At 39.7% G+C, this 25,915-nt stretch overlaps 1 protein-coding gene across 2 annotated transcripts in view; it reads left to right on the top strand.

Moving 5' to 3' along the window:
- ankrd11 (ankyrin repeat domain 11) overlaps window positions 1-25,915 on the top strand; it is a 128,126-nt gene that overhangs the window by 86,486 nt on the left and 15,725 nt on the right. For both annotated transcript variants that reach the window (XM_042493521.1, XM_042493530.1), the window contains exons 3-7: window positions 8,029-8,174; window positions 12,173-12,305; window positions 23,305-23,478; window positions 24,611-24,811; window positions 24,918-25,060. In XM_042493521.1, coding sequence (XP_042349455.1) covers window positions 8,088-8,174; window positions 12,173-12,305; window positions 23,305-23,478; window positions 24,611-24,811; window positions 24,918-25,060 — 738 coding nt within the window. In that variant the 5' untranslated portion in view covers window positions 8,029-8,087. The remainder of the gene's footprint in view (window positions 1-8,028; window positions 8,175-12,172; window positions 12,306-23,304; window positions 23,479-24,610; window positions 24,812-24,917; window positions 25,061-25,915) is intronic.

The following is a 25,915-nucleotide window of genomic DNA, read 5'->3' on the forward strand; positions in this document are numbered from 1 at the left end:
GCAAAGACAGCATGATTTACCAGACTGGCAGGCAGGCAGGCAGCAAGCACTGAGCTGTTATTGGATGGAACAGAGAGGTGTAAGGGAGAGTGAACGTGCTCAGAATAGAAAATCAGACCAAGTGATTGGATTCCTCCCCACATCTCACTCCTCTCTTGCTTTCTGGCTCTCTCTGCTCCTGGAGCCGTATGGATAATAGGACCACTCCCACTCACTCACATTTCAAATATATTTTGTCATTTCCAGATGCCCTTGTGAATCACCTGCTGCTCGTATCGACATTTAAGCATGAGGGCTTTTATTAAGTAGGAAAAGAAATGACAGATTGAGATCTAACACTGTTTTATTTAACCCAAATTCTAGTACTAGTTTTCTTCTAGCACACTGAACCCATATCTTTTCCAAAAACAAACTTAAAAAACCAATCTAGAAGCTTGATCTCTACCCTCTGGTACTACAGATAATGGCTTTTCTTTGATACAACCCTCTATTCTCAGTAATTCTGCTCTTTTCTCAGCTCCTTTTGTAAGCATAATTCCTCTCAGCATTTGTGTGTGTGTGTGTGTGTGTTAGCGCATGTTGTTTTGTGTGTGCGTTTATGTGTCGGTCTCTTCTTTCTCTACACAGGTTTATAATGAAGTGAATGGGCCCAGGTCAGGGACTGAGCAGCCAAGCTGGGCTCTGGTTGCCAGGATACAGCAGTCGAGCCCGGCTGGTTTTATTTGCACACCAAACAGGCCAGCTAGCTGCTGCTGCTGTCTGCCTGTAGACCATTTTCCTGCATGGCATGTCCATAGACTGCCACAGACGCTGCAGGGTACACACATGCACAAAATCTGGGGTTGGATGATGTGGTACCATTTTAAAATAATAACCAGAAGACTTCCTTTTAATATATATATTGCAGTGGCCGTTAAGGGATGTGAAATGAGCTGGCAAATTGTGTTTTATTTTATATATAACATCTGACTGCAGAGTTGTAAGAGGTCGAACTAGACTTTTGTAGCTTCCTTATTGTATGTTTGTAGCCTTAACTTGAAGAGACGTGAAGACCTTGTCCTCAACAGTACACCATTATGTGCAGAAGGTGGGAAAAAAAATTTCCAATGACATTATTTTTTGAATGCCCCTGAAAACACGTTTAACCCTGTCTGTGTTTTCAGCTGCTAGCATTAGCTATAAAGTAGTGTCACTCAGAATCAACCTGCAATATCAGATGTGTTTGATGCTTTTTTGCTCAGTTTAAGTTGAGACTCAGTGCTTGTTTGGATTTGTCCATTCCAGTTATCTTTGTGGCCGTGCACTACGAATGTTTATTTTTTCTTCTGACAGGCACATGCTGTAGTTGTTAGTTGAGAGACAGGTGCGCTGGCATTATTTGTTAAAAAATGTTTCGTCATATTAACCTTCTAGAACAATTTCTAAATTCTTTGTCCATGGTACAGCTCAGCTCGACTCGCTTTTATTTACAGCTGCTCTTCTCTGTTTAGTTCCCCCGAAATGTAGATGGGATTCTCAGCTGATTGCCATAGCTACATCACAGCATGGTCTTGTTGGCTGCCTTTTTAAAATCTGGGTTAGGTGAATACCAAAGTCAAGGTTGTTATTGATGGTAGCTTAACACTTAACATAGATAATCTAACTTTTTCAATAGAAAAAAATGTCATGATTTATATACAATATGTATTAGGACAAATTGAATAGTCATTGAATTTTGGTTATCAGAAATGTGGTCTTAAACTTTAGTCCAAATAAAGAAGTCTTAAAAAGCCTTAAATATTATTTGTTGATGAAGGAACCCTGTGCAAAGGTGGTAGTGTATGAATTAGTCAGTTCAGTTTCAGGATCCTGTAATGAATTGTACTGTGTTGCCGCAGCAGGGGTGATGACTTTCAAATGGAAGAAAATCTTGTTAGTAAAGTATTAACTTCACTTTCATTTTGTGCCTCATAAACATCTCTGGTTTGAGGACTCTTTGACCCCTATAACATTTGCTCCACTCATTTATGCACTGTGTGTAAGCCATATCTGTTAACCAACACCGAGATCAGTTGACTGACTGCCAGGGGTGTGCTGCTGATTTGTATCTGATTGTGCAATAGGTGATGGAGTCTGCACACACCACGGACAAACACGAGCACAGACAGACAGACAGAGAACAACATGCCCATCCCTGTGTGCAGCTGCTTAGTTGCTCAGCTGTCAGTTGTGGAAAATTTGAGGTGTGTTTCTGTGTGTACAATGAGAGTAATGAGATGGGAGTGGCATGGGGATGGAGCAAACAACTACTTTTCATCTCTGCACATGCACCTTCATCTCTTTCACAGCATCTTTGTGTTTTCCCACAGCTGTATTTTGTTTCCGTGAATGTGATCAAGAGTGCATGTTGTATTAGATTTGCTTGCATAGTTTAAAATGGGTTTGGTAGAAATTGGTCCATGAGGCCTGCTGGTTTGTGGTCTTAGTATTCTCCATTGCAGCACAGTAGACGTCTGAACCTAAATTAGCATTTGTATTCATGAACATAGCAGTTTTTAATACTTTGCACTTTCATGATGACTTAATAAGGTCCATGTAGCATATACAGTATGTATTCATCTGCTGAATTTCACACATTACAGTATTTTTGAGTATAACATATTGAACTGTCTTCAGGGCATTATAATATACTTTCCCATGCTATTAACCCTTACTTTACCTTACCTTAGATGTGGTGCACATGTAATATCTCGTAACTGCACTGGTATCTTCCCATAATGGCAACGGGGGATTGTTATTTGAATAATTATTTATATATTGATCTAAATTTTTTTTAAAAACCCATAATAACCAGAACATTAATTCTTTTTGCAGCAGAAAGCTTAGGCTTCTGTCCTTCGTGTTGTGACATAGTGCGCTTATGATGACAGTACGCTACGTTATGTGCAGTGGCGCCACAGGAAATAGGAAATAGTGATGAATCGATCACAACACTTTGCACTCTACTCATAGATGTGAGCATTTCTCAAAAACTAAATAATATTCATAGTTCAAACAATGTATGGAGTGGGGAAAAAACATTAAAACATTGGTTATGTTTCTACATTTAAAAATCTATTGTATCAATGTGTTTTGACATAATTTCAACACTTGTATCTGTTATTAATATGGTTTATTGACTTACATAACTTTTTTGCTTAGGTTGTTCAGATTTTAGTGATGTGAAGCATTTGAAGTTACTCCAAGAAATGATGTAACAAAAAGCAAATTTATCAGTGTAGGCTCTGGCGGCACATTTCTAGTGCAGAGTTGAAAGAGTTAAACGTGGCTGTATTTACACCCATTCATGGAGTTTTACAAGGACTGAGATGGCATCATTAAATCACTCTGGAGGCCACTGCTAGTTAGCTTATGCTCCAGCAGCAGAGTTGGTCAGACACCTGACACATTGTCCCAAAATTGTTTGACTGGAGAAATAATATTTGTTATTAATCAAATGGACCAGTGCTTATTTTGCATAGCGTTTTCATTGGTTGTGAAACTGATGATTTAGATTTTGGCATGCAAGTTTTTAAATCACTGCACATTTCCAGCACATTGAAGTTGGCCCGAATGTTTTCTTTCCTAAATAAGTGAGCTGGTACTATCACATCCTGATGCAAGTGTGCTCATGGTGTGTGTCAGTGCATTGGAGTGTGCACACAGTATGCTGCAATATGCTGAAGTGTTGGCCTCTATCTGACCGCAGAGGGAGTGGCTCAGAGCGTAGGGAGGATGCTACAGGAGGATGAAGAGAGAAAGGAACTGGGGACATAGAAAGAAAGGTGTGTGTGTGTGTGTGTGTGTGTGTCTTTATGCAAGGGGGAGAGAAGGGATGGATAGTAGTACTGGCATGTCCTGTCCTTCATTTGGAAGATATTGCTTCCCTGGCTCACCTCTCACCGCTTCTCTCTGCAGTCATCATCTCCATGGCCAAGTCGAACTTGGCTGACGTCATTTATAAAACATTAATTTAACAGAGCTGCCCCCCTTATTTTTCCCAGGGTGTCAGAGCATAAGTGTTTTTGGGAGATGAAATGGTCAGCAGACAGCAGTCGATGGGTTGCTCTTATTTTGAAACCAAACTACCTTGTTTGAATATTTAACTAAATGTGATGTAAGTTCTCTCTTAAATAATTATTTGTGTTAAATTTCTACATATCATGTGTTGATAATAAAAATGTTTTTATGCAGTCATTAAAAAAAATCTCCCCAAAAGTGCATTAAGCTTCTTTTTGTACTACAACCTCAAACACAGTCAGACTTCTATTGTTTGGGTTTTTTTTTCATATGATGTCTGTTGAGAAACAGGATGCTGGCCTACATTGTTCACTACCTCATATCACATCATAATATATCACTTCTATAAATTAATATGTATGTACAAACCCAACCTAGCAAGCACATGTCTTAAAGTGGTTGCCACTTGGTTTAGTTTCATTAAAAACCACCTTATAAGGGCAATCAAACTTTATGAATTTGTTTTTGTGCTCTTAGTGCAACTCACTGAAAAGAGTTGTCCTGAATGGCAACCAAAAATGAAATTTGTATCATTTAATAAATCTGGTCTTCTTCTTTTCTATGTTATTTTAGTAATAAACCTGTATCACTGACCCACACGTACACACAAGCAGTCAGACAGAGACGGAAGATTAGCTCCATATGTGATTAGAAAAGAGCAGAAGAGCAGAATTTCTTTTTAGTCTACTACGTCACCCCCACGGCTTGATCAAAAATAAAAAATCTTGTTATTACAGAGGAGGTCAAGTACCATGAACAGTACCCAACTCTGTTTATAATCCAGGGTGTCCACTCAACTTCTGCTGAAGGGCTTTCAGACCAAGAATTACTAAAGACACCCACTGCTGTTTTAATCTAACTACACTGCACAAACTGGTTTACACAGTGGTTTTACAGTAGATGCCCAGGGCAACTGGTCGTCATAGTCAAGTCTTAAATAAGAACTCATAACCGATGCATTGCTGCTTGGTCTCATTGCAAATGATACAGTATTACCTTTGTTTCTAAGGTAGAAAAACTTAATTTTCTTATTTTTGTATATATCCACAGACTCATGCAAACACAAAACACATATGGAATTATTCAACTGTTTACTGGCTACAACACATCTCTGGGTGAAACACACTCACACAGACTCACACTGTTGGCAGATGTTATGTATCTTTTGATTGGACTGGAATTACAAAGGAAATGAGGCCTGTGGTTTTGAACAGGGCTTCCTCTCCTTGTGTGTGCCTTTGTGTGACTACTAGCTTGCAAACATCATTTTCCTGTATTTTGCATGTCAGCGAAACACTCTGTAGCCCATCATAGTAGTCCCAAAATAGTGCAGAGATTATTGTTCTAGAAGCCCAGCTGACCTAGTTTGCGGTGTGTGTGTGTGTGTGTGTGTGTGTGTGTGTGTGTGTGTGTGCGTGTGCGTGTGTGTGTGTTGCTGCAAGGTTTGTTTATTTCTGAGAGTAGTCAACCTTCCTGTCACTTTGTTTGGTGTGGTGAGAGGTGGGAGTTTAGGGGGAGGCTGGAGTGAGTGCATAGCAGCAGCGAAGGAGTAACAATGAGCCAGAGGAGAGAGGAAGGGGTCGTGGTTTGCTGTGTTTGCTAATGTCTCTCTTTCCATACACCAGTAAAAGAGGGAGCAGTACATCCTCTGTAGCTCTGTGCCTCTCTGGTTGGCTGGCTGGCTGGCTGGCTGTCTTGACTTGACTGACTTGACTGGAGGGATATAAATAGCAGTCTTTGAATAGGATAACTGCAGAGGAAGGGAAGGAGGATAGGGGGAGGGGAAGGGGAGATGGAAGTGGCGCCAAGGAAGATAGGAGTGCCAGTGTCTCAAAGTAGAGAAAAAAATTATGCAGCCATGGTCTCATCTGTTCACTCACTCAGTCAGTCACAAGGATGATCATACTTAGACGCACTCACAAGAAAATGTGCATTATGGAGAAGAGAATTGAGGGATGGAATGTATGATTAATTCATGGCCCTATGAAGCAGAAGGCCTCTCTTCATGAAGGAAGGCAGGCAGGGGATTGTTGTTGTGTACTTGCACAGAGGACAAAGTAGACAATGAGAACACAGAGAATTAAACCAAACAGAGTTCCCTGTTCTGTGAGTTAACTGCAATAAAAACAACCACTCAGAGCAGGTAGATTTCTTCTCAGAGCAGGTAGATTTCTAGTTGTTGTTGTTGTAATAAGGTGATAGTTCATATTCTTAACTGGTGGAGATGCTGTGAATTAGGACAGGGTGAAGCCCCACAATTACAAGGGGTGGCTAGCTATGGCGGTAAGTAGCTGTTTGGGTTTTTGTTGAGACGTGCCAATTACGCTCCTGAAGACAGCTGTTCCAAGAAGGGGTCGACTGATCTTGTTTTTCAGGCCCGATATGACACAGATTATTAGGAGTGAATAAGACCGATAACCAATGTTTGGAACCGATATGCATTTACAATAAAACTGAAGATCTTCTTGTCAATATTTGGAATTTAGAATATAACAAATTCCAACAGAAAACTTTGTTCAAATGCCTTTAACAAATGAACCGAAACTTTCAACATCATGTACAGCAAGTTGTTTTTTTTTTTTTAATAAAGTCAAGGGAAATTTATATTTAAAAAAAGATCAAATAAAAATAGCTCCCTGAGGTTTAACGAGTAAAAGTTCCCCCCATGCTGACACTTTCTTTTCACTTTTTAAAGTAATTAATTGTATCAGCAATCATTCAAATAAAATGCTAATACAGGTAATTGGCGAAATGCCATATATTGGCCCCAAAAATTGGCCAGGCTGGTTATCTGTAGACCCCTAGTTCCTCGCTGTATCCCAAAAAATTGGCGTTATGCATATCGTACTTACGTGGTCTGTCCAAGGGATGCTCCTACTGGTATTTATCAGCAGCAAATCGGTACTAGCCAATATTCACCTTGTTAACTGTCATCGGTCTAGATAGCATTCACAAATGGCAGTGGCCGATGTTTTTCTATTGTGTCACATCAATTTTGAGCAGGCTATAAAGCAAGGCTCTACCCTAAAGGCATCCTGTCAACCCACGTTAAATAAAAAAACATCTTTGGGATGAACATAGACCTTCCCCAGGACACTGTCGGGACAAAGGATGCCGTAAATTCATTATTGTCGCATCAGGATACTCACCTTATTGTTTCCCTGATAATGCTACATCGTTACAAGACATCTGTGTTGAAATCAGCGAGAAGAAAGCTAGTTAGCGTAAGGTGTTAGCAGCCGATGGCCAGAACTAACTAACAGCTCACAGAGGTTGCTTTAAGGTTGCATTACATGATGATGCGTTCAAACTCACTTCGGTTCAAGTATTATAAGATTCTCATGATGTATTCAAATGTAATCTTGAACCTAATTTGGTATAAATACTTGAATTAATACAGTTGCTTCAAGGAGAAACTTTTTGATGTTTTTACAGCAATATAACATAGCAGGCTTGTTTTCTTTGATATCTTTGTTTGTTTTATGTTTTTCATGCACAAAATGGGGAATAAATAACAATGGCAAATCATTGGTATTGTTAAAGGATATTGGCGAAACTGTTGTTTTAAATCATCACTACTGATCCAGAATTTCATAGTTGTTGGAGCCCTAGTTTGTCTTGTTGCCACTCCTAAATTCCACTATATGACAGTTTCAGTTGTAGTATTTTTGATGTGAATAGTGGGTTGCTCTTGTTTTGATGGATTGTAGTTCCTCTTGCTTTAGTTATTTGGGCAGACCTTGCTTGCTCTTTGGGTTCAGCCGAGAGATCAGATCAGCATTTTGCCTGCCACTGCTGAAACCCTGCCTGCTGTCCTCCCTCTCAACTGCTTTTCCTCCAGATCAGGAGAGTAATGGTTGAAAATAGAGTGCTTGATGTGCCGCTAATGGCTGTATCGTCTGGCAGTGTGTAAATGTGTTTTCAAAGAAACGTAGTGGCCAGTTGCTAACCTCCCCCACCATCTCTTTTTTTTCTTTCTCTTTGTTCCAGACGGTTGATGACGATGCAATGGCAGCGTGAATGAAGCTTGGCGTGGGGAGAGCTGAACGATGCCCAAAGGTGGGGGTTCTAAAACCCCCCAGCTGGACCACTTCCCACTCAACACCGACATGGTGGAAAAGCAGGGTGGGAAGAAGGTAAGACTGAAAAACCTACAAACACACTCTGTGTCCCAAAAACCAAATGTTTGTTAACAGCGTATAATCCCAGTTTCAGCTGATGTTTGTCCTTGAAACTTGACACTAAACAACTACATCTAATCAACAATGACAAAACTTTGCAAAGCCTCACAGACAGTAAGGGAACCTTTGCTAAAATAAATACAAAAACTGTTTTTCACCCAGAAGCCCTGGGAACATGCCCTACCACAGGGAGTATATGTCCACCATCAGCGGCCTTCAACTTGATACTTGAATGTATCCCAGTTTCAGTGACGCTGGTCTGTGGTTGATCCTGCTCTCTGACCTGTCTGTGGTGGAGCAAGCACTGTAAAAGTTTCCCAGTGTCTGTAATGTTGGAAAGTCCAGCCGTCAGTAACAAGCCGGAAAATCAGAGAACCCTGCCAGTTAAGCAAAGCTGTAAACAAACATGCCTCCATTTAAGTTAACCAAAATTCAAACTTAAATCTGTGTGAAGCCTGACATCTGTTTATGAAGATAATAAAACCTGGCACCAAAGATAAACTCATAACAGCTGAATACTGCAGAAGCTGTTTATTATCTATATTTATTAGAGATGCACCGATGTATCGGCAGCATATCAACATTGGCCGATAGTCACTTTGTGGGCAGTGTCTGATGTTTTTCTGTTGTGGTGTCTTATCAGTTTTTCACAGGCTAAAAAGCAGGGCTCAAAGCTAATATTATTCCATCCTCCTGGGGACAATAGAAAATGTGTTTGGGACAAACCGAGAGAAATGCAACTGCTGTGAACAACAGTTCAGGGCGTTATATGTTACATTATATTGCGTTAAACCTCTATTTAGTAAAAATGAGTATTAGGAGAAGGAAAATTCTAACATTATCATGTGTTCACATGTAATCTTGTATCTATTTATTTATTTTTTTGTGAGTAACTTTAATAAATACAGTTGTTTAAAAAATACATTTGCAGTTTTTCACACCAATATAAAATAAAGTCAATTATGATGTATAAAGTAAATAACTTTGAAGCAGGTTTGTTTTTGGTATGTGTTAATGTTCTCACAGCAACATAATAAAGTGAATTATGATATACAAAGTAAAAAGGCCTTCGAAATTGTTATATATAAATATATATATATTTTTTTTTAATTCCACATGTATGTTTATATTATAGGTTCTGTAAGGGACTTTAAAACAGCTTATTTTTTATAGGATAGATTTCTTTGTTCCCCTTGCACAAAGGGGGAATAAATAACAAAAACAAATTAAATAATAAAAACATAGATATTGTTTCTCAGCTATGAGCCAAATTATTGTAAAGATCAGTATAGGTATTGCTGCATCCCTAATATCACACACATTCCTATATCTATATTTACAAAAGACAATTTATGAGGAATTCCTGTTCAGGCAGCCATTGAAGAGTGTTTACTGCAGCTACTTTCCCAGTTTTACAGAGACCACATTAATGCACAATTGCACAATTGACTCTTGCATAATAGATTGTTGGAAACAGTGAAGAATGCAGTGTTTGAGTCTTTGGGATTCAGGAAAAATATGGCTGTGTATCTCTGCCAGGTTCAGAGGTACCTTTGGAATGAGATGGCTTTGCTGACTTGTTAAGACATATTCAGTCACGAAATACAGACTGTGAAGGTAGCATCCCTTGAATTTGACACAGGTACAGTCATGTTGTTTGCAAAGTGTTGGGCGCAGCTTGATGATGTCATGGTGTGTGCCAACTGTTCAGCTACCAGAAGCAGCACCAAGAGGCGAAGAGAGGAGAGGTACAGCTTATGCAGGCACGGATTTACAGCCCTCTGCAAAGGATTGCATCAGACTCTGGCATGGAGGAAGGGAGGGAGGGAATGAAGCGCACAGGGGTGGGTGGAAAACAGAGTGAGACGAAAAGAGCAGGCATTGCTAGGAGACCATCAAACAGGGTGTCTTATGAAGGCAGATCAGAGGAAAAGTCCCCAGTTGTCAAAGCTTTCTTTAAACTTAATTCAGAAAAAAAACAGCCTAACACTGGAGATAAGCTTTGGTTATTCGACCATTTTTACCAACGCAATAGCCGTGCATTTTCTGCTGTACGTTTTTTTCCTCTTAAAGAAATCACTCCCTTGCATCTCGGTCTCCTCTCTTAGATGTACTGTAGCTTTTGCACATGCCCAGATGTGTTCTCTCGTTAAAAGCTTTTGTCGCGCTAAGCGGAGACACAGACAGAGAGGAAGGAGGAGAGAGACAGAGAGATCAGCTAACTGTAGCTGACACTGTTTGTCTCTACTGTACCATGACATCATAGTCTTATGACTGGGGCAGGGCAGGGGGAGGAGTTCAAAGAGTCGACACATAATGGAAAACCTGCCCCGAGGATAGAGAGAGATGAGTAGGGGACAGAGGCTAGGACAGGGAAATTAAGTGAAATAAAGTGAGTGTGTGTACATTACTTCTGACCTGCTCATGCTTCTCCATAATGAGACCTTATACCATCTGTACATGCTGCATGAAAACATCTTAACCTTATACAAAAGCACAGTTTGGACTGAGCGGTTTAACAGGTACATCAGGGATTCACAACTGGTGTGGATTGAGGTTGTAAAGGGTTACTCTTGTAATGTTTATTTCCTGTGGAGTTTACTTTAGATGGTGTCAGCTGTACTCTACAAGCACATTCATTACCTGAAATATTCCAGGATAGACTACTGAATATAACAGGGATGCATTAAATTTGCATGATTTGGACCTGAGCTGCACACAAAAAATAATGAAGTGATAAAGTGCACAACCATATTTTACATAACAATAGCTTCCTTGTAGTAGATACAAAACAAAATACTTTCTCACAATCCAAATTTTTTGTTGCTAACCTCTAGTGCAGTGGTCTTGGGACAACACCAATTTTGCAGTTCAGAAAGAGTGCATCAAAAAAGTCCAATTCCTGTGGTGGAGGGGAAAGAAACAAAGCAACTGTCTTTTTTGGTGATTAGAGCTGGGATAGGCAGTGTCATTTTGGCTTCATTGGGCAAAACCTCCATGATAAATTTTGAGCATATTGTAATTCAAGTGATCTGAGAGAAAACTAGATCTCTGCACCTCCTCTTGGATCTATTTTCAGGCTTCAGAAAGTCACACACAGGTCATTTCAGAGAGAAATGTGCAGATGTGCGTGCATGTCTTTTCTGTGAAAGCCTGATTCAATGGCGAAGATTCCTGCAGAGAAAGTTGTAATTCCAACATTGGCAACAACCTGCACTGCAAGAAAACCGAAAAAAGGAACACGAATTATCGATGAAGTGTGTCAGAGATGGAGAGAAAATGCTGCTATTGGTTTACTCTTCTGCTAACTGGAGCTTAGGGCTCTTGGCTGCAGCATCAAGTTCAAGTTTATGTAGCTAACGTTAAAAATATAGCACTGATTAATATAATTCTCATTATAATACAATATTTAACTGTAAGCATACAAATATTTGATAAACAACTGCACTTTTGCTACATCTGTTCAGCTCTAACTGTTGTAAAGCTGCTCATCAGGATAAGCAAGTCACTATCACTGTGAGATCCCAGTACAACAAAGACGCAAGTTGAACAAACACACAAGTATTTACGTCTGCTGATAGCAGATACTCTTGGGCTTGTGATTGTTTCCAGCAGCTGTAGACCACAGAGCCGAGACGGCGTCAGCTTAGCCTCCTCTCCCCGCGCCTGGCTCTTTGTGTTGGAATCTAGGAGGAAACTCCTTGGAAAAGTTTTGCTCTGCAAAGCCCATAATAGCTAAAAGAATCAAGGCAGAGAACTGCACCAACGGCTGCAGGATCCACAACTAGCTCATAGTTTTGTCTTTTGTCTTCATTAGCCTATGTCTCTTTAAATGTTCATACTTTCTGTGTAAAAACTAGACATTTAAACTGTAGTTCTGTTTCTTTATTCTGATTATCTCCAAGCGATGCCACTTAAAGTGTTCTTCATTTTCTGATTTGTGTCTCCCACAGGATAAAGTGTTGTCAAACAAGACTCCCAAATTGGATCGCAGTGATGGGGTCAAAGAGATGAAAGAGAAGGCCCCTAAAAGGAAGCTGCCCTTCACTGCTGGAGCAAATGGAGACCAGAAAGATTCAGACTCAGGTAAGAGAATATTGTGATGCATTTACCTATTTTTCCCCGCCTCCATGTGGCTTTGAAGTGGCGATGACAGAGAATGGGAGTTTTTACATCACATCCTCTCAAGCTTGCAGGAAGTAGTTAGGTGTGCTCTGTGAAAAAGGGGGGTTGGGCTTTGTGAACAGACTTCCAGCTTCAAGTCAGCTGTGCGTCTATGGCAGCACCGAGGAATTTGTTCCTACAGTCGCAGTCTGAAGGGAGAGAAAGACCACACAAAATCATGATCCCATTACCTGGGAATTTGTATAATGTGCAGGCCTGACGAGGTCCGGCTTTTGGTAAGACTCCGGCTTTGTGTTTTCTTTAATTAGGCAGAGAAGGACTACTGCTCATGCTTGTTTGACTTTGGGCTTTAAGGGTTCAAGATTTAGTTTATTGATAATGGTCCAACTCAGAGGCTTTGGTAACAGCCTTCATCATCAGTGTTGGCTGAGGCGCTACGATGGTTTGTGTTCTGTGATTACACTTGAAAAAGCAGCGGAGAGCGTGCATGTTGCAACAGATGACTGTTATGGTTTGGGGTCAAGTTTAGTAAGATTGGACATGTATTTTTGAGACACGTGGAGTTGTGTGTAATTACTGTGTAGCTCCAGGGAATTATGAACAAGTGGAATGTGTGATTGAGAAGCTGTAACTTGTTTCCTCATTACTGTCTTGACTGGCACTTGTGTATCCCTGTAGTGTTTGTGTGTGTGTCATTGCTTCTTGCATGCTCACATTTATGTTGTAAGATTTTATAGTGTACTGTTTCTGGATGAATATTATGCCAGTTGCATGTATATTTTCTCCTTATTCCCATTAGCTGGTTCCTTATGACATACCTGTTTGCTTGCTTAAGCTGCTTCTCATAGTTTCTCCTACAAATAGGTCAGCTCCTTCCCCCTCTGTAGGGAAGGTGTGAACTCCCACTTGAAGAACAATAGCTCGACAGTCTATTGGCATGCTAATAGCTTGATCTTCAGTTGGGTTGGGCTATATGGTCTTTCAGTTCATTGACTCTCAACCCTCTGCAACATATCTTGAACAGAGCTGTTTATCAGAGCTATTATAGTTTCTTGTGTTTACAAATTGAACAAACCTGGAAGTTTCCAGGCCTCATGCCATTACACAGTTCCCACAGTTTGTCACAATCGAGTTGTAGCATCTGTCTGTCATCTTAGCATTCAAAGAGGTATTGCATCACATGAGCAAAATTGTTTTGTCTTAGCGGTGGCCAGACAAGTTTAAGAAGCTTTGTTTAAGATTTGCTCTGTGTCTATGCCTGTGTGTTGAAAGACTAAGCAGTGATACAAAGTTGATAAAAAATGCACAAATGACAAACAGTTTGTATTTGCAAAGTGAAATGCATTACAAATTAATCACTGAATGGTGAGTCTTTGCAAGTAAGAGTAATTTTCAGATTTTTTTTTAAGATAATGTTGATACTGATTGTAGTGATGGTAGTAGGTTGTTCCAAAGAGATGGCCCTCTAAATTTCAATGAATATATCTTGTGATAATATGATAATATGAATATTGTTGGAGAGAACTGTAACCATTTTTAAACAGAAATCACACTGTAGAGCCGTCACTAAATTCCTTATTTAAGCCACCTTCGCATTTTCACCCAGAATCAAACAATGGTGGCATCATGGGGCTGCAGTGTGTGATGTTAGATTGCATCCTGGCATCCGGAAAGAGGCATAAAGGGCACACGGTTAAACACAGCAGTGTCAGCCTGTACTGTGGTATGTATCATATGCATCTGCATCACTTTCTAAACAATAACCATGGCATTGCATGGCAATATCAATCATTTATTATCCCTCTTGTATGGCCACTGATCTTGTCCTCTGCTTGGAGGATAAGTAGCTTTTGAATCTTATTGTTTACCCCAATTGTTGACATTTTTGGCCAGTGTTCTTTCTCAGTGAGTTAACTGCAAAGTGCTGCTTGCTGCCTTTAAAATCGCCTACAGTGGGTCACGTGCGTAATGTGTCATTGAAACGTCACACCCATCCCATCCATGGTCCCATCCTGCCGGCTTTCCCTTTTACAGAGATTCTGATTTGGTGCTTTTACTACCTCCACTGCTGGATTAAAGGAGGGGCAGCTCTTTCCCCCCATCCTGTGATCATACCTTTTATACAAAACGTTGAGGTGGCAAAATGGAGCAATATTATATATATATATATATATATATATATATATATATATATATATATATATATATATATATGTTTATATATATATATATATATATATATTTTATATATTATAGAAGGGTCTTATGACTGTGGGGTATCGTATACCAAAATATCCCGCAGCCTTGTTCTTGGCTCCAGTTCTGAAAAGGACAGTGATATTTATTACAGTAAAATGCTCAGTGCTGTGTTTAATTAGAATCAGGCAGACGATAGATGGTAAAGCGGGTATCACTTAAGTAGAAAACAGCAGAACAGTGAAATTAGGCCAACAAAGAATGCCAGCAGCAGTAATGCTAGATGCCGTTGCCGTTCAAAGTTAGAATATTTTAACTTTTTGCGGTCCTCCATAACAGAATTTACAATTGAATGTTACATAGCTTCTTAGCAAAAGGAGAAAACACAGGCGATCTGAGCATTTACTGGGCATTACTAGCCTAAGTATTTGAAATAATAAACAAAAAATTATCGAATTTGATATTCTGTATTCATTTATTTTTTGTAAAGAATTTAACATCAACATGGCAACATGTCGTCATGCATGTTTTGTTTTACCATTCTGCCATGTGACCGCACATCCAGAAGTTGTTGTACTTATGTGGCATAAATCTGAAAGAGAGAGAGGATAGGCAACATGCTGCAAAGGGAGGCAGGTCAGAATTGAACACAGGCCATTGCCAAGAACTCAGCCCTTCATAACAGCGTCCTGGTTGAATGATAGTGTTTCACGAAAATAAGTGGTTTTGTGTTTATATGCTGATATTTGAAATTTGCAGATGTCTTCGCAATAACAGCCAGGCAAAAGAAAAGACATGTGGGCTTAAGTGATTGTCTAGGTTTAAGAGCTGACATGCATTATTTTAAGACGCCACAGGCTGACTCTCGACAGTGTTGCTCTAAAATCCCATCCAATCAGTTTCCATCGTATTTGTCTTTTTTTGGTACCCCTGCGAAATGTCTCAGCAATGTTATTTGGAGGTGTGTTAAAATCTAGTGTTGGGAATTGTCTTCCGATGAATACCAATTTTTTTTTTTTCTGAAAGATTCTCTCCAGCCTGAGCGAGCGTGGGCTGACTTTAAATTTATTTCACTGCATTGTCCATTTCTATCATGTCAGGCAAAGCCTTTAATGCCGATGTAGTTTGTATACATTGCTATCAACTCAGCCTCTAATTATCATACTCATGCCTGCATAGTGTTTACAAACATTACAAGAGCCTATAAGTCAGCTGGAGGAGGGACGGGGCTTTCTCTCGCTGTGTGTCTCTGCAGAGCACATTGCGGATCATCCAAGTTGAAGTTAATCAAACCTCTCAAAACTTCATCGCTCATCACTCCCCTTCACAACTGCCAAACCTCCCTTGACCTCCTCCTGAAGAGCGCTAGACAGCAGCATTCCTCCATCCTGAGGTCATCCTCCTTCCGTTCTACTCTCCCTTTGTCTTCCTCACCACCTGTATCCACAGCAGCAGCAGTCAGAGTTCAGGATAGATGGTCAAACAGTCTCGTCCGATTAAGACTGCGCCCACACTAAGCGGGATAATTCTGAAAACAGCGAGCGATTTCAGGTTGTTTTTGTGAAGCTCCATCCTCAGTGAAACACCAGAACAATAGAAAAAAAAACCCACTCACACCTTGTCTTCTTTTATATGGTGAAAAACAAAGTTGTGAAATATTTGCATCATCTTATAAGGAGTGAGACGGACACAGCCCAGTTACTTCATTCTATCGCGCCATGCTGTCTATGATAATGTTGTCAGGATACAGAAACTTCAAACTTCCAATTAAATACCTTGAAAAATATCAATCTTCTATACCATCTTTGATACCATAAGAAAAATCGACAAAAAGGGTATACAATTTACAATTTTTTATTAAAAGATATAAATGAAAAAGACAATAATGTGTCACAGACAACTTCTCTTGTCCTGGTTAGTAGTAGAGAACAGCAGAAAGACCGTACTAAACAATAGGAGAAAGCAAGAAAGAGCAGCTGGTACTGGTGTATCAATACTGTTGAAAACAAGTATTAAAACTGTTTCAAATATTCAGAATTACTTTGTATCAATGAATCAATATTTTTGACATCACTAGACTATGTTCTCTTAAACTGTGCTAGACCACAACCAAACAAACAATGCTGTTGCCGATAAAATGTATTATGTTGAAATCAGTAAACAAATCTATTCGACTATTGACACAAAATTGACTGGTTTCCAGTTCCTAAAGTGTAACAATTTGTTTGTCTCTGTTTTAGATTATTATTTTATATGTATTAGTATTGTATTGTATTACTTTACTCTGGAAAGCAATTTCCAGAGATTTGTTTTTGGGTGTGAAAATGCTCAATTTATACTGTACAGAAACCCAAAACCTATTGTTCAAACAAATGAAGTTGGCTCTCTGTTGTGGAGATTTGAGTCAGTTGCTCGTTTTGTGTCTAGATTTGAAGCTTACAGTTATTTTCTCAAACTGAGTCACTTTGTCCTTTTTTTCCAGCTTTCTCAGATATTAATTGCAATTGTAGCATTGCCTTTGTCACTAGGTCAGTAGTGCAGAATTTTTCAGAATCTGAATTTATGATCATACTGTTATTGATGTGCATGTTTTTTGTTCTGGTGCTCTGCACAGACACCTGCCCATCCAACCACCCAAATTATCAAAATAATCATGAATATCGCCTTTGCCATGATTGTGCTGCCATATTACCCACTCAGTTTTTACCCCGGGACCCACTCTAATGACTCTATGGTTCTTCAGGATTTACTACTTTGAAAACATAGCATCATCACTGGGCCAGCAGGATGGGACAGGTGTGGCTTTTAGACAAGGTCTTAATGTGTTTGACCCACTTGGGGTGTGCCATACCATATCATGATAATGGCAAAATTTTAACTTGTTGACAAACTGGCGTCATACTGTTACTCACAGTAATAACAAGCATGGCTAAAAGCAAAACTGCTACTTCAAAAGATACATTTAAAGATATTTGGCAACAGTTTAGATGTGTAATTGGTTGATCTTATTTCATTGTACTATTTTTCAGATATGGAGAATCTGAGTTGCTGCTGCTGCTGTTTACAAACTAAAGAAATAAGAGATTATTTTTTTCTTTAGTTTTTATGGGATATTTGTAGGCAAACTTACATTTATGTTGACATATAAACCTTTAACACTTATTTTGCTGTAGCTGTTGTCTTTGAAATGAATGGTCAAATATTTCTTAGTATTATGCCATATCATTAAGAATTTTATTATTGCAAAAATACCCTGAAATATGATATTATTTTAGGGTCATATCGCCAACCCCCCCACCCGCCACCGGGGGATTTAAAAACAGGCTAACAGCAGTCAGCAGTTAACTCAAACAAATAGAACATCTGCCAAACTCAATGTCCCCAAATTGGGGAGACAATGAGGTCCAGGTGTTCCTTAGTCTCCAAGCAGAGGAGAGAGCAAAGCCACATGACTTTCACAGTAAATGATCATTGTTGCCATGTTATGCCATTGTTAATGTTTTGAATGCTCTAGTCAATGCTGATTTTGTGTATCACACTGGAGACAAACACTCCAGATATAAAAAAAAAGTAAAAAATATCGTGTTAGTCTGACTAAAACTGAACTTTTAAAATCCATAGAAACATGTTAGTTCAACTGAAATCATCAAGTCTCTAAGTCGTACTAACACACCCAGATAATGGGACTGGGAGTCATTTTCCTCCATCATGTGCACACCTTAGTTGGACTTTAACTGGACCAGGTGTTCTGCACGTGCTAGGGATTGGGACTGTTCGTTACTTATAAGTGGGAAGGGATGCTGTGAAACAGGAAACAAATTTTAAAAAAGAACTGAGGAGGAACTTGTGTTTTTTCATTTTGGCTTTGGTTAGGGACATACAACTCTAAAAGGTAGTATTTCATATTTATTTTCATTAAAATAGTCACACCTTAGGCACCCCCTCGTCTGATAAATAAAGTATAGTCCCACAAAACAGGCACGGAAGCTAAGCAATGTACTTCTGTGGACAGGGCCGCAGCAAATCATTCTTTAGTCACCTACACTATGTACTATGTACACTTTGTATGAATATTTGCTCTGCTTTACATTACACAACAGCTGATGGAGGCAGCGGTAGACGAGCAACTCTGCTGTCCAGTGGAGTAAAATAAGTCTGGTGTTTTTGATATAACTGCTTGAAATCTGTGTCGGTAAGGGCTATCTAACAGCATGGTAAAGTGGTGTAAATATTCTAAATATAGCGTATACTTAAACTGATATAAAAAACTTGGTGACTTAAAACTAATCAATGAGTTTGCTCAGCACCATTTGATTAGCAGCTATAACCATAGCTCAACTAAACTGAGCGCCTTTTTTGTTTCCAGAAAGCCAGCATGCTGTCTTAAATCACATACTGGGAGGCATAATGCTGCCTTGTTTGGTTCTCTGTAAAAAAGAAAAGCCATAATTATGGCAAGTGTTCTTTGCGGCAATATTACGAAGTTTCTTTGTAAAAATGGCCAGTTTTCACAGATCTTCAGCCCACACGTTTTTCCCCACGCAGGTTATAACACACAGGGATTAGTCTAACTGGCTCTGACTGAAACCAGTGGACAGAGGCCGTACACTCACTGAATAAGTGATTAAAGCAATATGTAACAATCAAAGACAGGAGTTCACAGACATAGCACCAGTTATTCCACTTTGCGCATACTGTATTTTAATGAGTCTCTCTTGCTTAATACAAAGCATTGACAAAACATCCTGTTGGCCACTTCCTGCTTCTTCTCCCTTCACTTCCTGTTTATGCAATTTTTATTAGTCCCTAAACAGAGCATTGTTTCACTCTAACGTGCTACGTCAAACACACCTTGTCAGACTGGTTAGAGCGGTTCTTCTTGTCCTGGAGTTGTGTTGGCTGACTAAACCAGACTCTCTCTCTTTGTTTTGGCGTTGGCCAACACAGCATTATTGTTTGCCTGCCTTATCAAAATGTACTTCTATTATTACCAGGCATTTATGTTTGATGTGGTTTCCTCCCATGACTCAGGTAGGCAGTCTTATTCATGGGCTGACTATCCGTAACTAGCCTGCTTTCCTTTTTTTATTCTCCTTTTCTCTTATCTTGTTGGTCAAGTTTCAAGCAGTAAGGAGAGTAAGGTTTCAATCCTGTCTGTAAGCTGAGTAATATCATTTTACTGAGACACATAAAAGCCACAGCAGTGTTCCTTAAATAGGCATCCAACAGAAATACACACAATGGAAGCAGCCACAGTACATTGTGCAATTGTGTAATACAGTTCATTTGTGTAATACAGTAATCCACATGTGACATGTATTTTTGATTCATGTGATGAAGGATTGCAGACCCAAATTGCACACAGTCATGGTTAATCAACCCATCTTTACTGTTTTGGTGTCTTTCCTTAGATTCTCTGGGTTTTTAACCTAACACAAACCTTATGAAGCAAAATCATATCCTTTCTTTTACAAACATGTGGAACAAATCGTCTATGTAGTTGAGTCCCATTTTCCCACAACAGCTTGTCAAATTTAAATCACCCAAGTACCCAATTGTAGCATTAAAGACATAGTTCAAATTTTTTGAAGTGGAGTTGTATGGGGTACTTATTCATAGTCTGTTTGCTACGTTCAGTAGATTTCAGTCGGCACATGTCCATTTTGGAGAAGGAGGCTGGAGTCCGACACTGAAGCTGAAGTAATGCACTGCAGTGGATGGGGGTCAGCAACTGAGTCAGCCACTTTAAAAAAAATCCCCGCCTAAGAAAATCAATATCAGTTTAAGTGTGTTCTATATTAAGAGCATTTTCACTGTTTTATCTTTCTGTCAGACAGTCTGTTCCGACGGGGAAGCCATTAACTCCTTCAGTTCCTCATTTACGCTCTCATAGAAGCCACCAGACTCTATTGACAAAAACGGAAAGTTTAGCTTGCTGATCACAGGAGTTGCTGGTCTACTGCTGTTTTGATAGTTTGTGTTACTTTGTGACTTTTGTAAATCTGAATGCACCCTTTTATAGTGATGGATTATAATATTGGCATGTCATGGGTATTGGCAGACATTGGCTTTAAAGTGAAATGTTTGAAATGGTCAACTTGCTGATTTCTGCTGACATGACAAACTGATAAAAAAAAAAAAAAAATGACAAAATGAAGATGTACAAAACATCAACCATAAGTTGAAGTATCTTTCTTATTTTGCTCAATGAATGACTATTAAATACACTGAAAAGCATTGTATTTTATGTCTATATCTGCTAGTGGGATGTCACGATAACAGTATGCATAATATGATGTTTATTCCACTCCAGAAGAGACTTGATGATCACTGAAATTAGGTGGGAAAAAATGGATATATTAATATCGATATCAGTTGTATATCAGCATATGGGATATTAGCAAAAAATCCAATATTGTGCATCCCTACCCTGTTCAAATGCCAAACAGTGCTAATATTCTAAATATAGTGATCACTTAAACTGGCATTGACTTCTTTAAATGGGACTTTTTTTTTAGGTGGCTAAAACATATTTTGTTGCTGAACCCTCCACAACAGTAGATTGCTTAGCTTTTGTGTCAGACTACAGCCAGACTACTCTGACCTGGGGGCGTGTCAACTGACATCTACTCTATGTAATATATAGTCTATGTATAAGTGTCTCATACAACCCCACATCAAAAAATCTGAACTATCCCTTTAGATTTTTATCATTTTAGACCCGCTGGTAGCTTAAAAGTTGTCAGTTTGAAACCTCAGTTATACCAGCTCCATGTGCCCCATCTGCATTTAGACTTGACCCATGTCAGAGATGAGCAGGCTGGCTGCTGTCACTGATGATGAATCTTGTTTTAGAGACTTAAGCGTTGTGTTTTGTGTAGTCCTCTCCATAGGTGCATTGGGGTAATAACCGCCTTCCTGGTTCCCAGTCTTGTAAACATTGCCTGGAAAAACTAGCGTAGCACTTTCTCTGTTCCGCTGCTCAAAAAACATGTTTGGACTGCTTCTGTGGTTCCCGCTGTTAAAGTCCTAGCTGAAGGAATGTGTCTAAATTGCAAATGCTTCGGAGAACGTGAGAGTCTATCAAAGAGGGGTGGGGGCACATTAGCCGTAAGTGTTCGCAGATGTTAGTGAAAGTTCATCAGCTCTGTACTTAAGACTGGAAAAATCTTTTCCTGGAAAGCCTTCAGCCACCGGAAGTGTGAGCTGCCATGCTTCCTTCTTGCCTTGTTTAGTGTGTGTTTGTGGCCTTGAGCAATGCAGCCAGTCTTGGAGTGAGAAAAGAAATCAGGCTCAGACACATCCACGCATCTACTGGTGTCTCTGTGCATGCACATCTGAATTTCTATTTCTCTCTTTGTGGTAGGAGTTTGTATTGTTGCTAGTGTTTTCTTGTCGTGGGAGTTGTTCCCCCTCAGTGATGAAGTGTTGCAGTCGTGTAGTTTCACCCTCCGTAAGGGTCATCAGATGGTATGCTGCCTCTGAAAATAATTGCTGGGTGTGTCTTTGTAGAGCAGCTGCTTTTGTCCAGTAGCGCCATGTCTCCAGTAAGCCTGGCAGGCGCACAGGCAGGCATGTGGTGACCTTGGCAAGGCCATGTTGAATTGAAATGTAAACCGACTATTTCATAATAACCGTGGGTCTGCCAAGTCACACCCTCTTTCCTCTCTTCTCAATTCACACTGATTGGTGTGGAGACAGACAGACATAAACACACCGATTGCTGGCCCCTCCCTTCCTCAGGGGCAGCTGGGTAATAACACAAAAGTCACCTCGTGCTACTACCAAACCTCTCATACACTGGGCTGAAAAAGTATTTTTGTCAATATAAGGAGGTTTATTAGACTAAAGGCATGAAACTAGCTGACTTTTTGCAATGTGCGTGTTGTTAAGGACACAGTTTCACTGAAAGATACTTTTTGCTTCATTATTTTTTGGTCAAATAAACAAATCATTCAGATTTTAGTAAGGATGCCACTTGTATTGTGCTTTTATTATGATTGTTTATCAGGGGAATTTCAAAGATTTGGGGACATAGGGGGCTTTGCCTGAAACTTTGTAGGGAACAAGCTCTTTATATTATGAAATTATTTACCCTTAAAAACCTCTGTGACGTCCAAAAATAGTAGTAGTTGTAATTAGTATTGAATACAGAATACTTTACAAATGTTATCATTAAAATGTATTGACTAGTGTAATGTATGTATTTCTATTCAGTGTGGTGAAATGAACAAGTGCCTATCCTTTTTATAAACATATATATAGCCTACATGTTTAGATTTGGGGCTATTTATGAAACATTTGGGGCTGAAGCCTTGGCCGCTAGGGTCTAACTATGCCTATCCTTTTTATAAACATATATATAGCCTACATGTTTAGATATGGGGCTATTTATAAAACATTTGGGGCTGAAGCCTTGGACGCTTAGGTCTAACTACGTCAATGTTGTTTACATTGACTGACAAGGATCTATAATATTTTTTAAAAAATCAACATAAAATTACTCTTACTGTTATATATTTATTGTGCCATTGAAAAATTATCATAATGGTGAAAGATTAGACATTAATAGGAATATAATAAAGGTTGAAATAAAGGTAATTGTCTTAGTTTTTTCAGTGGTATAATATTAGTAACCCATATTATTCTCCCTGGCTTCCAGAAGGTTCAGTAAATACGTTTCGTTTTTGTGTGCGTGTATACATGTGTGTCTATGCAAACCAGTAAAATTAACGTTGCTTCTCTCCTCTCATTTTCGTTACAGAGAAACCAGGTCCAGAGCGGAAGCGCATTAAAAAGGAGCCCACCAACACCCGGAAGGCGGGCTTGCCGTTTGGAATGGGGATGCCAGGGATCCGGGCCGGGTACCCCCTCTCTGAGCGGCAGCAGGTGGCCTTGCTCATGCAAATGACAGCTGAGGAGTCCGTCAACAGTCCAGGTGCGTGCTTATCATGGGCGCCACGTCTGGTGTGGACTGGGTGGCAGACAAGGAAAGAGCAATGGGAGCGAGCTTTGTATGTAGACTGTGTTTGTGTGTGTTGGACACAGCAATGAAGGTGGGCTTAAAGAGAGAGGGTCTGAGGAAGGGTCTGGGGTTGATTGTTTTTATTTATGTTTTGGAGGCTGGGCACGTTGCCTGCTTGTTTTTTTGGGGTTTTCTTTTTTTGCCACATCTCACTCTCTCTCTTCCTCAGTCTGGACAGAAGCGGGTGCTTAATTTAAATCTAGTCATAGAAGCGAATCCACATTAATTCTCATTACAGCTATGCTGTCAGACGGGAAGTGGTTGTTTTTGTTTTTGCAGCTGTAATAATCACTTATTCGTTCATCCACAGTAGTGGAATTGTTGTTCTAAAATACAGCAAGGGACCGGTGAGGAAATGAAACTAACTCTCCTGGTGGTATTGCGTTAATCTGGAACTCATGGTGCAATCTCTACGTCTGAACCAAATCACAACAGACTTTCAAATACACAAGGCCTGCAAGCATTTAGTTTTGGTTTATTTGTTATCTGATATCCTTTCTGCTGTTAGATGATTATTCATAATATTTACTTCCTCTTCATGTCCTGTCAGGGGTATATTTATCATTGGTGGACGAAGTCATTTGACTGTAAATGTATTAGACACATGAAACATTATTATCAATGCAACCTTGTACTTTTTGTCAGTCTGCACTGTTGACATTTGGGATAGAATAAGGTTGTTGAGGACCAATGCATAGCTCCTTTTATTTGTGTGTTAATTTCTTTGTTGCATGCCTGAAGGCATCGGCATAGATTAAGTGAGTGCGTTTCAAATATCATTTGGGACAATAGCTGTGGAAACTCAATAATGTAAATGTGATTAAGGCTTGGGTTTAATCTTGTAAATGTGATGAAATGAGCTCAAGTGAAATAGGTCTAGTGCACTGCTGCTGATTGCTAGAGTAAGATTGCCCCCTTCTGGCTGGAAGCAGTTCAAACAAGCTGTTATTCATAATAGTTGTAAACAAGATAGAAACAATGCTTAAAAATGTGTCATAAGAGACTACTTGAGCATTACAATTAATTGTCCATTTCTTACCTACAGACACAACACCAAAGCATCAGTCACAGTCCAGTCTGGGTCAGAAGGGAACGCCAAACTCTGCATCTAAAACCAAAGACAAAGTGAATAAACGGAATGAGAGAGGAGAGACTCGGCTGCACAGAGCAGCAATCCGTGGAGAGGTACGCCGCATCAAGGAACTCATCAGCGAGGGAGCTGATGTGAATGTAAAAGACTTTGCAGGTGAGAGGCTTTTTGCATAGATCGTCTTTTCCTTTCTGCATGTAGCTTCATGCATTCATTCATATGTAGCACAGACCTCTCACAAAATAATTCTTTACATTTTTAGGCTGGACTGCATTGCATGAGGCGTGCAACCGGGGGTATTATGATGTGGCCAAGCAGCTGCTGGCAGCCGGAGCAGAGGTCAACACCAAGGGTTTGGATGATGACACCCCTCTACATGATGCATCCAACAATGGACATTTTAAGGTAAAAAAAAAAAAAAACAACAAAAAAAACCCAAAGTGAATTACGCCGTTTATTTCTGTGTGTACTCAACATTATTGCTCATAAGAAACAATGAAAATAACATTTTGCAAATTATAGAGAAAAACAATAGATTGAGTCAGCATAAGGCTCTGAAAATGGAAAAGCTAATGTAGGTGAAGAGTCAGTAGACCTTTTAACAGAGAGACTGCATGATAGGGCCACTAAAACTCCCTTCATTAAGCTGCCTTTACTATTTATAAGGAACCAAACAATGCCGCCCCACTGTGTGATTTTTAGACTGCACGCCTGCTTCCCAGAAGCAAAATAGGCATGACTGGCATGATGTTTAACACAGCAGGCTCTACTGTGACATAAAACATACATGTTTGCAGTGCTTTGTAAACAATAACAATGGCATAGCATGTCAATAACAAGAATTTACCCTCCCTGTTATGTTGCGCCTGATCTTGTCCTCTGCTTGGAGGGTAAGGAGCTCCCTCACCTCATTGTTTTCCAAAATTTGTGGGATTTTTGTGGCTGCTGTTCTCCTCTGAGTTAGCTGCCAACTGCTGCTAGCCTCTTTTTAATTTCCTAGCAGTGGGTCACAGATGGGTCACACGTCAAAATGTCACACTGTTACCATCCATGGTCCCGTCCTGCAGGCTGTCCATTTTACACAGACGTTGATTCAGCACTGCAACTACCTCTGCTGCCAACTTAAAGGCGAGACAACTCTGTCCCCCCCATTGCACTTTTTATTAGGAAAAGCAAGGCAAAATTACAGTGCATTCCTGCCTAAAACAGGCAGTGTTAAGGGGCTAGTCACTAGTTTCTCTCTTAAGAACACCCTGACTG

The sequence above is a fragment of the Plectropomus leopardus genome, chromosome 1 (assembly GCF_008729295.1).
Source record: "Plectropomus leopardus isolate mb chromosome 1, YSFRI_Pleo_2.0, whole genome shotgun sequence".
NCBI classification, from domain to species: domain Eukaryota; kingdom Metazoa; phylum Chordata; class Actinopteri; order Perciformes; family Serranidae; genus Plectropomus; species Plectropomus leopardus.